Genomic DNA, 15,372 nt, shown 5'->3' on the forward strand with positions numbered 1-15,372 from the left:
AATCCAAATGTTAGAGACCCGTTTTTCGGATGAATCTGTTTGCCGAGACACTCATATGAAGCCCAAGTGGGCACCTCAGATAAATCCAGTTGTCTTGCGAGAAACTTTAGATCAGGTTGTGCTCTATCTGCTCATTTTTCTGATCTTGAGCATTTGTCTCCTATTTGTGGCAGTTCTATTTGGTCTTATGGACCCACAATTATTTCGACTATTGGTATACGACTTTGGAAGGTGAAAATTCTTTTTGAGGTATTTGATGTCTAGCTAATGACTATAAATTTAGCATTTACTGGGAGGCTCCCGCGTTCATGTGATACGGTAATATCCTTCCTTATTTCTTTTCCCTCCAGTGGTAATAGTTTCTCCTTGTTCATGCTTTTATTTTCATCCTTAGAACATTGAGGACAATGTAAGATTTAAGTTTGGGGGTGGGGAAGAAACACTTTTTGTTAGCTTTTAGTTGCAATAAATAAACTCCAGAGCCTAGAAATTTATGCCTATTGAGGATTGCACTAACTAATCTAAGTGGATGGAAGCATTTTGATTGTAGGAGTTTGAGGAACCAATCTGATTAGATGGAAACATCTAAAGAGTCTATTCATAAAAGCACAGAGCTCAGATGTTAGAAATAACATGATAGTTTCACCATATCTCGTTGAGTCCTTTTCACTTCTTATTTTATTTTATTTTGTTTTTAAACTATGTTTCTCTAAGTGATAGGTGGGGCCCACGATTCAAGTTGTTACCAATGCTAGGGTGAATTAGAGTGATTGAGATACCATGAAAAAATGAAAAAAAAAAAAAAAGATGAAAAAAAAAAAGAGATGAAAAAAAAAAAAAAAAAAAAAAAGAAAGAAAGAAATTGAGACCAGACCATTTGACCAAAAGGAATAAATTCAATAAAGTCGACCACTGGTACCCTTGTATATGCCAGTTGTGTTGACCTAGAGTTAGGTTATCGACCACTGGTACCCTTGTATATGCCAGTGTATTGATATTAGTCAGACTAGTATCTCAATCCATTAGGATAGGTTCATTTTGGCGGAGGCCTTCAGACAGATATGGGAAACGCCGTTCACTTAGTAAACATCAAAACCATCTATGTTTTTCTATATCCATCTCTTAATCTTTCCATGTGATTAGTTTGACTCCGAATATGATGTCCATAGTGCAACTATCTGAGTAGAGCTCTGTCACTTTATATGAATTTTAGTATGCTTGAGTGCAAACTCGTGTACAACAATTGGAATTTCGCATCAGGGTACTTCTTCCTGTAGTCAATAAGTATGCCAACCAAGGAGATTCTTTAGTGCCTTCCAAGGTTCTGCGTAGATAGCTAAGGTCTGGAGTACAGGTTTTGTGGGTATATCTCTGGTAAGCCCTCCCGAGACTATAACTCGGCCACTAGGGCCACCTAGGGGTTTAAAGGCTTATTGCATACGCTAAATGCAATCGACGATGCCTGCGACAGTGAGTTAGGATTTTATTTTGTAGTTTTGATTTGCTCGGGACTAGCAAATAATAAGTTTGGGGGTATTTGATAGACGCATTTATGTGTCTAATATAGCTCATTTGTATATATTGTTAGTACTCGATATTGTACTTATTTGGTTATTTTATGTATTTGTAGGTGTTTTTGGAAAATAATATCTTGCGGCGAATTTGGCTAAAAATGTGGCATTTGGACCTCCGTTGATAACGTACCGGAAGCGCCTCAGAAGTGTACCGGAAGTATCCCAGAAATACCCCGGAGGAACCCCGAAAAAAAATGCGGAAAATGCCCCAGAGGACACTTGCTATACGGACCCTTGATTTTGGATAAGGGGTAACCTAATTACTAAGAGGTGACCCATTTCCAGGCATCTGCTAAAGGGAGACCAGCCACAGATAAGGGGAGGTAAACTTCTCAAATTCAAAAGAAAATTTTGGCGGGAAAAAAGGCAGCAGCGTCAACAGTTTTGGATCAAGGATTTGAGCGACCTAGCAGGCGATTCAATGGGCAAATTTGATACCCACGGACTCTACAAGACATAAGGGACCTGTTAGAAGCGATTAGACCATCTAATTGGGCTGGATAAGTCACAAAATCCACACAAAGTCAAGACAGTGCACACGGTCCCTGTTTAGGGTTTTGAATTGGTTTGAAAGATTTGGGAGAGATTCTTGCGTGGGATATACTTCAAAACAGTTGAGTTCAAGTCAGAGAAGATTTTGGGAGCAATAGAATAGCTCACAGACGCATACAAAGATCGACAGATGGAATTATTGTTCAAACTGCACGTGAAGAATAAGAGATTTATTCTCGAATTTGATCGAGTTTCTAGGGAATCTGAAGGCTATATAAGTGTTGGTTTACATTAAAGAAAGGTTAGAAACCTTTAGGAGAGAGTTTAGAGTCGATGAGAGCCTAAGAGAAGCAATTATAGAGGAGACAACGCTGCTGCTGCTGCTGCCATTAAAGCTTCTGAAGAACACGAAGAACAGACTCGCAGAGTCAGTCGTTCTTCAGCAGACTTATTTTCATACCACTGTCGTTGTTTCACAGCAGTAGATAGTTATCGTTTACAGCAGTCTTAAATTACCATACTCTTTTGTAACAGTGGCGCTGTAACACCACTACAGCGTTGCAAATTCCTTTTTCATCTTATATTCATCAATAAAAACACCTATTTTAGCCATGAATTTATCTTGTGAGTGTGTTTTTGGGATGAGGAGCTAAACCCATTAGCCAAGGCGACGGAGGAAGCCATTGGTCCTTATTTATGGTATAATTCTAACTTTATTATTTATTTGCAATATTATTACATGATTATTTGCATGGAATTTTAATTGAAAAAAATTGATTTTTATTGAATAATTGTGATTTATTTTGATGGAGCATGCTTAGTTTAAGACTCTTGATGTTTCATGCTTGGTGTTTACATTTATTACTTCAAAAATCTACAAAAGGCATAATATTAGAATCACTCTAAAAGAAAAATTGCATGAATATTAATTATTAGAATTTATCAAATAATGGGTCAATGGTGGAATCCAAGTCTTGGTGTTTTTCTCTAAAGGTTTGAACTATTTTATTTATTTGTGTGTTTAATTTAAATCTAAAAAAAAATTGTTTTCTTCACAAGTCTGAAAAGACCCCTGTTTACCCCTACAACTACAATCACTATTTGAAATACATCAATAGTTTGATATAAGTCCTGTCGTATAGGTCTTTTTAATCTCCCTTGTCTCAATCTATTCTCATGATGATTCTGTCGCATGGCCTCTTGTATCTCTCTTTCTTCAGCTTATTCTCTTCTTCTCCGACGCCTTTCTCTTTCATCTCTCATGCGTTCACGAATAACATTATTTCTTTCATCCTCTTCTTCGCGTGCATATTGATCTCTCAATATTTCTCTACCATGCAATAGAATTCTCCCTTGTTCTGGCTCATTTTCTTCATTATTATCTGACTCATAGTATGTGCGATATCGCTCGCCTACATTTTGACGTCTGTTGTTCCTTTGACCTTCTTGTCGGTGATGATTCTCATGCGGTTTCTCGTATCGGTCATATTCTATGCGTCTCTCATCGCGTTGATCTTGTAAATTATCACCTACCTGTAAGTTCTCATCAATATTACCTAAAGGTTGTTCTCGCCTAGCATCTCTTTGATTAGATTGACTTTGTCTTGATGAACTTCTGCTTGCCCTAGATCTTGATCGTGTAGCGCTTCTTGATATATGTTCTTGTAATCTAAGATTCTATTCTCTTAGATCATCATTCTGACGTATCAAGTTCGCACGCTCTTCTTCTTCTCTTCGCCGTTGTGCAATCAATATTTGTCTAAGTTCTGCAATTGTCATATTTTCTTCATTTCCTTCAATCCTTCCTGCATCTCCAGTTCTTTGTTCCTCTTCATCGGTAGAATTTGTTCGTGTAGTATGAACACTGACTCGATCGTAATCAATATCATTGTTCTGCTCTTGTATACGCTGAGGTCCAATTGGAGTTGCATTTCTTTGATTTTCTCTTTCTCCTACCTCTGGTTGTTCAGGAATTTCACCTCTTCTTCTTTCAGCAATTCTTTTACTCCTCCTAGTTGTTGCTGCTTGTTCAGCAGTAGATCCAATTCGTACCATTATCACTTTTTTGTATTAACGAATGAAAGATTATTTTAAAATTTTTTGAAAGGTTCTAACGATGAAAATCTCGATTGTTGAAAGAAAAATGTTAGATCTAAAATTCTGTAAACTTGATTTCTAAACGAATTCACCAACAGGGTATATCACTCCGAGATGTTTCTAGCGCCAAAATGTAGTTGCAGAAAATCCTACAACCACATCCATACAAGAATCTAAATAATATACTAAGAGATCATGGTGAAAATTGTTCATTTACTCATTAAAATCTTAAGTTGGATACAAGATAATACAAGGACTTTACTTGCTCTCCAAATAAACTTTCTCTCTCCTAATTTCTTGTCTAACACACCCTCTGAGATCTCTCTCATTCCATGATAGCCCTTCCCTTTATATATGATTTTACATAGTGGATGACAGCTAATAGATCCTCTATTTTCGGAATCATTGTGCGTTACAATCGCTCATATACATTCATTCAACTTCGCACACTTTATACTTCGCACAGATCATCACACTTTACTTGTGACTATGCTGACATCATCAAATACGTCATCTCAATTCTGATATGTGAGATGATCTTCGCTTGTGTTAGATGATCTTTGTTTCGCATACATATTGAATGTGCGATATTTCACTCTTACAACCATGATTAAAGTTAAGACATGTGAGTTTTACGTTCTGGTGTTGAGGATGAGTTTCAAACTCCGTGTGCCAGCTTTTACCTTGTCGGATTTAACAATTATGGTGGTATCAAATCGGGATGTCTGAGTTCAATGATTTCATATTCTTTGTGTGTCCCAAATATATAACTTTGGCCATGTGGTTATGTAGTAGAGCTTACATTCGTTCGAACTAACTCTGGTTCTTGCCCCAACCTCGAAGTTTGAACTTCCAAAACTGTACCGAAGTTACCACTTGCCAACTTCACAGTTCACACGCCGGAAGTGGGGCTAACAAGAGGCACACTTGGTAGTATCAAGATTTAAGTTATCACAGCATACTACAAAGTACATACTCTTTCAGAGTTTACCAAGTATAGAGTGACCCCTTTGCCTTTGACTCCATCATAAAGACATACATCAACACTAGATCCCATTGGATGATTGGACTGTAAATTCTAACCCTATATTCATGGGGTAGTGCAGTGGTGGTGGTGGTCAACATTCAAAGGGAGAGGGTGTGCCTGCCAGTGCTGGTGATCTGTAATCCCATCTTATGACGTCATATATTTTATTCCGTTCAGAATTTTAGCACATGCATCTCTTAACGGTCGAATTCAAGACAACATCTTTACTATTCTGATCATTAATCCACTTTAATCACAATTTAGTACTAGCCGAATCTACCCGTTATAACATCCAAGAATTCAAATTTTGCCCAAAAAGTTTCAAAAAAAAAAACATAACCAGTAAAAATTTAAAATGTAAAGTAACAGAACTGGTAGATCGAAAAAGAAAGAAGAAAAATGTTTATACCGGTGGACCCTCCTTTTTTTTATTTGTACTAATGACTGACAAAATAGGTAAAGATAAAATCCAACGGCTCTCTGTCTTTATAAAAAAATTACAAAAAATTCTCAATTCCCTAACGGATACTATTAAAAAACCACATTTTCGCACTCCAATTTATGGAAATTTTGAATTCTCTCCATCTCTCTCTCTCTCTTTTGAATCTTCTGCAAATAAAAAGTTGAGACAAAAGTGCTTCTTGGTCATTGTGTATCTCCCTCTCTCAACTCCACATCTCATATTCTCTCATCTCCTTCCTCCTCCTCCTTCAACTTCACTGAATCTTCTACTTGTTCTCTGGGTAATCTAGAGTAAGACACAATGGGGAGTTGTTTGAGTAAGAAAGAGAGTAGTTCTAGTACTACTACTACTTGTTCAGCTGTTACTGTTACTAATAAAACAACTCCATTACCAGATCCACCGTCTAAAGATGAAGAAAACAAGAAGAAACCAGCATTCACCACCACCACCACCACCATAACAGCAGCAACTACTACTAAAAACCCACAGAAGGAAGAGAGTAATAACGGTGTGATGAAGAAAGAAGTGTTTGTGATTAAACAAAGAAGAAGTCATGAAAGAAGACCATCTGAAGGTAAAATTACCATCTCTACCCCTACCACTAGTAACAAAGAAGACCCATCTTCATCTTCCTCTGGAGAAGGTGTTAATGGTAATGGTAACAATGTTGTGGAAAGAAGTGGAATAGTAAGAACATCAAGCTGTACTAAAGAAGAAGTTGATGCTATACTGATTCAATGTGGAAGATTGAGTCGAAGTTCATCTGGTAATAATCTGAATAATAATAACAGTAATACTCGGAAATACTCTGGTTCTAAAAGGAGTTATGATTTCGATCATGATGCCATTGAGAAAGGAGGCGATGATATTGATAATGTTGGTGTTGATGCTAATTCTCATCATCATCAGCGTCGTCATTCAAGATCTTCTCATAGAAGAAATTCAAGCAGGGAGAAAGATGTTGAAGGGGGGTCATCGACTAAGCGTTCTGGGAGTAGAGAAAAGAGGTCTTCATCTAGAGAAGAAGATAGAACTAGAAGCGGTGGTGGTAGTGGTAGTAGAAGGGTTAGTAGATCCCCTGGAAGACGTTCAGAAACCCCTTCATCTGCAAATGCTGCTGGTGGTGCTGGTGTTACTGAGAAATCAAGACCAGGAAAAATGGTTTCTGTTCCTGCTTCCAATCGCGGTGGTGCTGATTCGGGAACAATGGCGGGTTCTGGTGTGAAAAGGGTTTCAGTGAGGAGAAGTGGAGAAATTGGTAGGACTACAGCTGCTTCACCGAGATCTCAATCACCTGCTAATGTTAGGAGTGCTGGTAATAATGAGAACCTTCACCAACACCCACATTCACTCAGTCGAAGTAACTCCAGGAAAGCCGAGCATTCTCCTTATAGAAGAAACCCCATGGCTGAAATTGATGATAATTCTCAAAGACCTAATGAGAATACCAATTTGAAGAACCAGAAAATCAAGGACTGTGAGCCCACATTGAACAAGAAATCCTCAATTTTGCAATCTCAGCAGGTAAATTTAGCTCCTTATCTCAGTTCAATTTCTCCATAACTGATAATTCTCAGTTCCTTTACATATCTGATGATGTCTAGTACTTGTTTATCATAGTTGGTGTTTGATTCTTAAGATTGCTATACAAATTGCAGAAATCTGAATTGAAAACCCAAAGGGTTACTGAAAGTGTTGTGCAGGAGACTAATAACAACGGCAGTAGAGATGTAAAGGAGAACATTGGGTTATCAACAGGAGCTGCTGCAGGAGAAAGCTTGAAACCTCATGGCATTACAAGGACCAGGTCTGCAAGAAGGTCAAGAGATTTCGATCTCAACTCAGCTTTGGAACCTGACACTATTCTTAATCCTACATCTTATGCTTCATTGCTCTTAGAAGACATCCAGAATTTTCACCAGCAAAACACCACCACCACTACCCCTACAGCTGCAGCTGCCGCAGCAACAGCTTTTACTCTCCCAGCTTGTGTCACTAAGGCTTGTTCTATCCTAGATGCTGTTGCTGATCTCAATTTGTGTGCTAGTTCTAATATCTCCAATGATGATAGAAACTGTTTTGAAGTATCTGACAATCGATCTAACAACAATAAGAACTTTAGCAAGAGTACTACTAATGCTGTTCCTTTCAATCCACTTGGGAAAAAGAGATTGGATGGGAAAAAGAAAACTTATGTGGAATCTGAATTGGTTGTGGGCAATGATGAAGAAGAAGAGGATCTCATGGAGCCGAGTCTCCACAAATACATAACAGTAAGAAGGGATGTTAATGTTGTGAATGAAGAAAAGGATATGGAACAGCAAGAATCCTCGGGGAGTAACAGTGTTGTTGCTGCGCAACATAATTGGGCATCTTCTTCATCATCCTGGGAACCAAATTCTGCAGATTCCACTGATCGATGGACTTCGAGATCGAATACAACAGGAGGAGAGCTAGAAGAGCCCAACTCGGTCATCCCTGAGAAGGTGAAGCAACAGCAGAACATCTCTGGAACACCAATGAGGAGGAAGAAAGAGACTAATGAGCTTCAAGGGAAGGTTATTGGTGGTAATGTTAGAGGTCAGATGAGGATTCCAATTGCAGCTGCTTCAATGTAAGAATAGTTTTATCTTGAATTCAAGAGTTGATGTTGAAGTTGCAAACTTGCAACATTAGGCTGTAGGTTGTAGGTTGTAGTTAAGGAAGACATATCTTATTTCTTCTTGTTTGTTGCTTATTCAAATTATTGTATGTTCAAGAAATTGTTTCTTTCTTCATTTGTATCAAAATTATCATCTTCCAATGTTTTCTGTTTAAAGTGGATTGGTGAAGCAGAAGATATGGTTTGTATTTAGATGCAATGTACTGCTGAAAAGAGTAGATTTCAGTTCCTGAAACTAATCATGCAATGGTTCATGATGGGAACTCATGTGATTTGTATTTACACAAGTACATAAACTTCTCATCTTGCAGAGAATATGAATGACATTTCAATAGTGGTGGTGGTAGGGGCTTGATGTGGTTGTGATTGTGGTTGGTGGGGTGTGTGTGTAGGTTACTGGCTTACTGCGTTTCATATGGAGATAGAAGGCAGGGTCTTGAAATTGTGCACTGCAATTCTCTCCATAGCTGAGGATAAAAATTCCCGTGTCAGACGTTTAAGTCTTATTCGCTTCCTGTACGAGCATTCTGTCTTTGATTGTTGTCAGAAGAAAGCAAATTGAGATTTGAGGAGATAGGACTGATTTGAGCCAGGACTAAAATCAGGAGTACACAAATCTTCTTTACTAACCCCTCAAAACCCAACTTCTTGAAATATACCCAGTCTCAAAAGAACATACCTTTAGATTGCTAGGAACAACTGTTTTATGAGTAACCATGAATCTTATTTGCAATTCTTTGGAATTGGATGCAGATCTATTAGGAGTACACAAATCCTTGAGTGCAGGATTCATCTGCAGTGAGATTGTACATTCTTTGCCTCTGGATTGGCGACACCGAAAATTTTGTTGCTGAGACTAGGCTGCAAGTTAAGTGCACCGAAATGGGCTTGCTCACGAGCCTATCAGTCCATAAGATTAGTGTCAGATTCTCTGTGTGTTTTGTAGAGCATCTGTAAGAATGATATCTTGTGAGTGGTGGTGGCTGCTGGATGAGCATTTTTAAAATCATGTCAAATATACTGTTCGGGAATGTCTACAGGGAAGTTGATTTTTCGGCTTACATGATGGCAAATAGAGCTGCTTGTTTGGTTGTGGTGCTGTTTATTTTGGTAGCTGCTATTGATCAGATTTTGCGTATGCTGTTTACCCAACAAGTAGCTTTTGTAGTCCAACGGTTAGGATAATTGCCTTCCAAGCAATAGACCCGGGTTCGACTCCCGGCAGACGCATATATACCTTTTTCTTGGGTTCAGCAAAGGCATTTACCTTTTTTTTCTTTTGGGTACGAAAAACTGAAGCAACAAAACAAATGCATGAATTCCATCTTTTGTGCGCTTTTATCATTCATTCACCGAGTCTGGCAAATTTTTTTGCCGGCACCTAGTCACGATAACTGGATAACTCGTATTAAGTGTTAAACAGCTTGGTACTTTGGTCTGTTGCAGTTTGAATTTTGTTGATACTTGTTTTTTTAGTTTTAAATTTTAATCTTCAAGAGACTATTGCAATATGCCTTAAACTGTTTTTTTTTTAGTTTTTTTATGTTTTAAATTTTGTTTAGATGCATTGACAGAGGACATGTGAACCATTCTCTGGTAGATAAACGAGAGTTGCATTAACTATATAAAGTCTTGATTACATATCACCTACAAAGACGGCAACCATATGCATGACTTTTTACTTGTTTTCACCAAGAATGATAAAACTTACAGTTTTCACTAGTCAGGACAGTAGGATTTGAACTGAACTAGTTACCTGGTACATCAGTCTGTTGCGTCTTTAGCTCTGCTCGATAACAGCTGTACTAGTATTATTAGAATGGTTCTTAATAACAGGTTTGCGAGAGTCGATCCAAGTGAAAATCCAATGGTACATCTCTGGGCAAAACACTTTCACTAGATAAAATGCTCCAAAATACGCTGGTTCAGTTATCGATCCATCTCCTCTGCATGCTCCATTGACAATCGTCTTTGCACATAACTCTGAACTAATAACCGGCATCGTGCCTAACAAGAACGTTTCAATCATGTCCTGCACCATATGAGAAATTACTAAAGTCAATCAGATATCATAAGTAAGAAATTTTAGTAAGCATTTGTGATTAAGTCAGGTAGCATAGCGCACATCCATGAGCTCTTTGTCAACTTGCGTTACACCTTCCTTGCTTAATATCTTGCCTCGGCTCATCTCTGAATCAGTCACACCTGGAGACGCTATCGTTATTTTGACTCCATCAGGTTGTAGCTCAACTCTGAGTGTATCTTAGAAGCTTATCAATGCAGCTTTACTAGCCTGTTTTTAACATAACAGGATCATAATTAATAACTTGAAGGAACAAGTGACATACTTTAATGAATCAATTGAAATCAAGTCGTTGAGGTTCTTACAGCATAGAAGCAAAGTCTTGATGTAGGCAACCATCCGCCGACTGAAGCAATCACAACAATTCGACCTTTGCTCTTTTGAAGGTGTGGAATTGCAAAATGAGTAGGATGAACTGATCCCCAAAAGTTAACATCCTGCAAGAATACACAGAACAGAATAAAGTGCAAATCAATAAAGTGCACACATACGCATGCTATAGGATCGAGTAGCAGTGTTACCATTATAGGCGCAAAATTGAGTATGTTCTTGGCTTCCTTAAATGGGCATAAACTAATGATTCCCGCATTATTCACCAAATGATCCACTGTTGTATTTTACATTTTCATTAGTACTAACGAAATCGAGATTAATTAAACTCAAATATACACTTATCAGTTTACTGGTACTAAATGCAGATAATACTTACAACGTCCGAAGTAGTTTATAGTTTCTTCGATAAATCGTTCACAATCATCGACTTTAGTAACATCTGCGCATACAACTAAAACATCAGGGGAGCCGAATTGACGGGCCTTATTTGCAACTTCTTCAAGAAGATTCTTTCTCCTTGCAACAATGACTAGGCGAGCTTTTCGTCTTGCATATTCATAGACAAGTTGCTATTCAAGAAACAAAAAGAACTGCATTAACGCTAAGATATAAGACGCAAAAATACTGGTAGCTTATTAAGAGTTAGAAAACACAAAGTAACATTAATGGATACCTCTCCAATGCCGGATGAAGCACCAGTAACTAAAACAACTTTCCCGGCCATGTTTTCGACGAAGAAAAGAGGTTTGATTAGGATGGAGTTGAGAAGCTTGAAGAGGTAATACGGAGGTGTGATGATACAGAGAATGATGAAAATGATAGGAGGAATAAACAGGTTAAGGATCTTGTGAATTAGGAGTGGTTCCATAATAATGACTCTCCAATACAACAATAGTAATAGCGATCCTGAATGAACTCCTCCTTGTTGAGAAGAAGTCTCAAAAGAACATATCTTTAGATCGGTAGGAATAATTGTTTACGGATGCACAAGTTTAGCAAAAATAAATAAATAAACAATTAGGAGTACACAAAATCCTTGTGATGAGGCTTGTGGCTGGAATCCTGCCATATCTGGCGCAGGACTTGTACTTAGCCTCTGGGACTGGGGATGCCAAGAATTATGTTGATGAGACTTGCCATAAAGGCTATTTGGTAACCATTAATAATGGATTTTGAGCCCATAATTGGATGTTTGATAATCATAAGACAATAGTGACAAGAGCTGTTAGCTGTTTCTCCTTTATTTTTCTTACACTCCTGTTACCTGTTTCTCCTTTAAAGGCAGAAAACTTGGCCATACTTGCCAGGATCGGCCTTCAGACGATCTAGGACAAATCCCTAAGTCTACATTGCTTTTGCTTCTTCGAATTTTACTTCATGGGTTCTCATGGACATGTATTAATAAATCAAAACATCTATGCAACACTAATGTGGGGAAAGAAAGAGACTACTGAGTCACTGACCATCATGGGCAGGCTATTGGTCGTGGTGTTAGAGGTCAGATGAGGATTCCTGTTGCAGCTGCTTCAATGTAAGAGTTCCGTTAGTAAAATCTCTGGTAGATACAAGAGTTGCATTGACTATATAAGAGTCTTGAATACATATCACCTACAAAGACACCAACCACATGCATGATTTTTTACATTGTTTTCACCAAGAATGATAAAAGTTACAGTTTATCACCAGTCACGACAATAGGATTTAAATTACCTGGTACATCAGTTTGTTTTCCTTTTAGCTCTGCTCAATAACAGCTGTACTAGTAATATTATTAGAATGGTTCTTAATAACAGGTTTGCGAGAGTCAATCCACGTGAAAATCCAATGGTACATCTCTGGGCAAAACACTTCCACTAGATAAAATGCTCCAAAATACGCTGGTTCAGTAATCGATCTCTCTCCTCTGCATGCTCCATTGACAATCGTCTTTGCACATAACTTTGAACTAATAACCGGCATGCCTAACAAGAACGTTTCAATCATGCCCTGCACCATATGAGAAACTAAAGTCAATCAGATACCAGAAGTAAGAAAGTTTAGTAAGCATTTGTCACAAAGTTATGTAGCATACATCCATGAGATCTTTGTCAACTTGCATTACACCCTCCTTGCTTAAGGTCTTTCCTTGGCTCATCTCTGAATCGGTTACACCTGGAGACGCTATCGTGATTTTGACTCCATCAGGTTGTAGCTCAACTCTTAGTGTATCATAGAAGTTTATCAATGCAGCTTTACTAGACTGTTAATAACATAACAGGATCATAAATAATCAATTATCAACTTGAAGGAACTAGTAACATACTCTATGTTGTCATGGGCGTAAGGCACCGCGTGGCGTCGGGTGTAAAATCTGGAGCCGCAGCGAGGCGCGGCGAAGCCGCGGCGTAGAACAATAATTCTCACATAATAGGTTTATGTTCTTGAGTCACATAACTGATAATTAGCTTAGGATTTTCTATATTAGCTTGTAAATCTTAATGAAAAGATTTGCAAAAAATTTGGAAAGATTTTTTTTCCTTCACTATTGTTGAAGTAATTAACAAAAACAGCTAGGAATGATCTGTTTCTTAACATAATTAGCTTAGGGTTTTAAAACATTAATGTATGACTTAATGAAAAAAGATTTTCAAAAGATTTTTGGCAATATTTTTTTCCTTTTTTGGCATGAAATGTCACTTTGGCGCCCAGCAAACTGGCGCCTTGGCCTGAGCGCCTAAAAAGGCGACGCCTGGGCGCCACTTTTTAAAGTGGCATCTCCTTACCCACTGCGTGACGCCCAAGTTCAGAATGAGGCCACTTTGGCGCCTAGGCGACGCCTTTGACAACATAGAACATACTTTAATGAATCAATTGAAATCTGGTTGTTGAGGTTTTTACAGCATAGAAGGTAAGTCTCGGTGCAGGCAGCCATCCGTTGACTGAAGCAATCACAACAATTCTACCTTTGCTCTTTTGAAGGTGTGGAATTGCAAAATGAGTAGGATAAACTGATCCCCAAAAGTTAACATCCTGCAAGAATTATAGAAAACAGAACCAATTCAATCAACTTATTTCTATAAAGTGCAGACACACGCATGCTATAGGATGAGTAGCAGTGTTACCATTATAGGCGCAAAATTGAGTATGTTCTTGACTTCCTTAAATGGGCATACACTAGTGATTCCGGCATTATTCACCAAATGATCCACTGTTGTATGTTACGTTGTCATTAGTACTAAGTAAATCGAGATTAATCAAATTCAACATACACTTATTGGTTTACTGGCACTAAATGTAGATAATACTTACAACGTCCGAAGTAGTTTATAGTTTCTTCAATAAATCGTTCACAATCATCGACTTTAGTAACATCTGCGCATACAACTAAAACATCAGGGGAGCCGAATTCACGGGCTTTCTTTGCAACTTCTTCAAGAAGATTCGTTCTTCTTGCAACAATGACTAGGAGAGCTTTTCGTCTTGCATATTCATAGACAAGTTGCTATTCAAGAAACAAAAAGAACTGCATTAACGCTAAGATATAAGACGCAAAAATACTGGTAGCTTATTAAGAGTTAGAAAACACAAAGTAACATTAATGGATACCTCTCCAATGCCGGATGAAGCACCAGTAACTAAAACAACTTTCCCGGCCATGTTTTCGACGAAGAAAAGAGGTTTGATTAGGATGGAGTTGAGAAGCTTGAAGAGGTAATACGGAGGTGTGATGATACAGAGAATGATGAAAATGATAGGAGGAATAAACAGGTTAAGGATCTTGTGAATTAGGAGTGGTTCCATAATAGCAATAGCGATCCTCAATAAACTCCTCCTTTTAGCCTTATTTTTTTTTTTAATTTAGCTCCTGTAAACCAAAATTAAAACCCTAATTAATCCAAGATCAAAACCCAAGTTGTAAATAATTAGGCAGCTTCTTCAGTTTCGTTGACCTTAGCATTTGTCTTTGATTTTTGTCAGAAGAAAATAGATTGAGATTTGAGGATAGCAAACCTTGTGTGAGTCGAACAATTGTTTAATGCGAACCCATGAATCTTACTTTGTATTAGACCCGAGTTCGACTTCCGGGATACGCATGTGTGTTCATTTTTGATGCTTACTGCTTTTTCAAAGAACATTTGAGATAGGCACGCATACATTGATCATTTTCTTTTCTTTTCTTTTGGGGTATCATTTCGATCGAGCTCATTCTTCAACCAGCATTACTCACATTTCCTTTCGTTCTATCTACACTTGGTGATATTAGAGAATCTTGATTGATGAATCAATTAGTAGGATTGAAAATCGCACACAATAACCTACTCTTCCAAAGTAATGAGTCTAAAATTTTATTGATTCTCTTTCTTCCTCTTCCCAACAACAACAAAAATAGTAGAGATAAATACACCAATTACTGTTCACACACCCAGGTAGCCACAGTAGCCGTTAGATCTTCCCACCTACCAATCTAGTGACTAAGAGTACATGGTCAATCGATCAGGGAAAGAAAGACACGTGTACACTACTTTACCCAATCATCTAACTCAGCACTAAGGCTATTCAGCTCACTCAGATGTTAGCTAACGGCCATACGGATGACTCACTAATAGGCATATGACAATACCCTCCCCATCTAAACATCCTTGTCCTCAAGAATGAACTCAG

General features: G+C 38.0%; 2 protein-coding genes, 1 non-coding gene and 1 pseudogene across 4 annotated transcripts; 2 read left to right on the forward strand and 2 right to left on the reverse strand.

The window, feature by feature from the left end:
* The first annotated feature begins 5,810 nt into the window (after positions 1 to 5,810).
* LOC113303511 (uncharacterized protein At1g65710-like) lies at positions 5,811 to 8,430 on the forward strand. 2 transcript variants are annotated; one of them, XM_026552551.1, is made up of 2 exons: positions 5,811 to 7,177; positions 7,357 to 8,430. In XM_026552551.1, the coding sequence occupies exons 1-2, from the start codon at positions 5,954 to 5,956 to the stop codon at positions 8,269 to 8,271; spliced, it is 2,139 nt and encodes a 712-aa protein (XP_026408336.1). In that variant the 5' UTR covers positions 5,811 to 5,953; the 3' UTR covers positions 8,272 to 8,430. The 2 variants fall into 2 exon arrangements, with proteins under 2 accessions (XP_026408336.1, XP_026408335.1); XM_026552550.1 differs by having other exon boundaries at positions 5,812 to 7,177; positions 7,312 to 8,430.
* Positions 8,431 to 9,473: 1,043 nt separating this feature from the next.
* Positions 9,474 to 9,545, forward strand: TRNAG-UCC. The gene has a single exon. It is a non-coding gene; the product is annotated as a tRNA-Gly (tRNA).
* Positions 9,546 to 9,912: 367 nt separating this feature from the next.
* LOC113303513 lies at positions 9,913 to 12,251 on the reverse strand (annotated as a pseudogene).
* A 16-nt stretch (positions 12,252 to 12,267) lies between these two features.
* On the reverse strand, positions 12,268 to 15,063 carry LOC113303512 (11-beta-hydroxysteroid dehydrogenase 1B-like). The gene is made up of 7 exons (XM_026552552.1): positions 14,722 to 15,063; positions 14,317 to 14,575; positions 14,020 to 14,212; positions 13,833 to 13,918; positions 13,609 to 13,740; positions 12,803 to 12,970; positions 12,268 to 12,717 (listed from the first exon to the last, which is right to left on the reverse strand). Exons 2-7 carry the CDS (start codon positions 14,509 to 14,511, stop codon positions 12,466 to 12,468), a joined length of 1,026 nt encoding a protein of 341 aa, XP_026408337.1. The 5' UTR covers positions 14,512 to 14,575; positions 14,722 to 15,063; the 3' UTR covers positions 12,268 to 12,465.
* Positions 15,064 to 15,372: the final 309 nt, after the last annotated feature.

This window comes from Papaver somniferum, chromosome 8 (genome assembly GCF_003573695.1).
Source record: "Papaver somniferum cultivar HN1 chromosome 8, ASM357369v1, whole genome shotgun sequence".
NCBI lineage: Eukaryota > Viridiplantae > Streptophyta > Magnoliopsida > Ranunculales > Papaveraceae > Papaver > Papaver somniferum.

What these genes read in the sequence shown, in the direction of transcription:
- LOC113303511 (XM_026552550.1), top strand. Translation starts at nt 5,954, where the DNA reads ATGGGGAGTTGTTTGAGTAAGAAAGAGAGTAGTTCTAGTACTACTACT. An exon ending in CAATTTTGCAATCTCAGCAG is followed by an intron (nt 7,178 to 7,311) that starts GTAAATTTAGCT and finishes TACAAATTGCAG; the next exon opens with AAATCTGAATTGAAAACCCA.
- LOC113303512 (XM_026552552.1), bottom strand. Translation starts at nt 14,511, where the DNA reads ATGGAACCACTCCTAATTCACAAGATCCTTAACCTGTTTATTCCTCCT. An exon ending in CGAGACTTACCTTCTATGCT is followed by an intron (nt 12,971 to 13,608) that starts GTAAAAACCTCA and finishes TGTTATTAACAG; the next exon opens with TCTAGTAAAGCTGCATTGAT. An exon ending in TTGACAAAGATCTCATGGAT is followed by an intron (nt 12,718 to 12,802) that starts GTATGCTACATA and finishes CATATGGTGCAG; the next exon opens with GGCATGATTGAAACGTTCTT.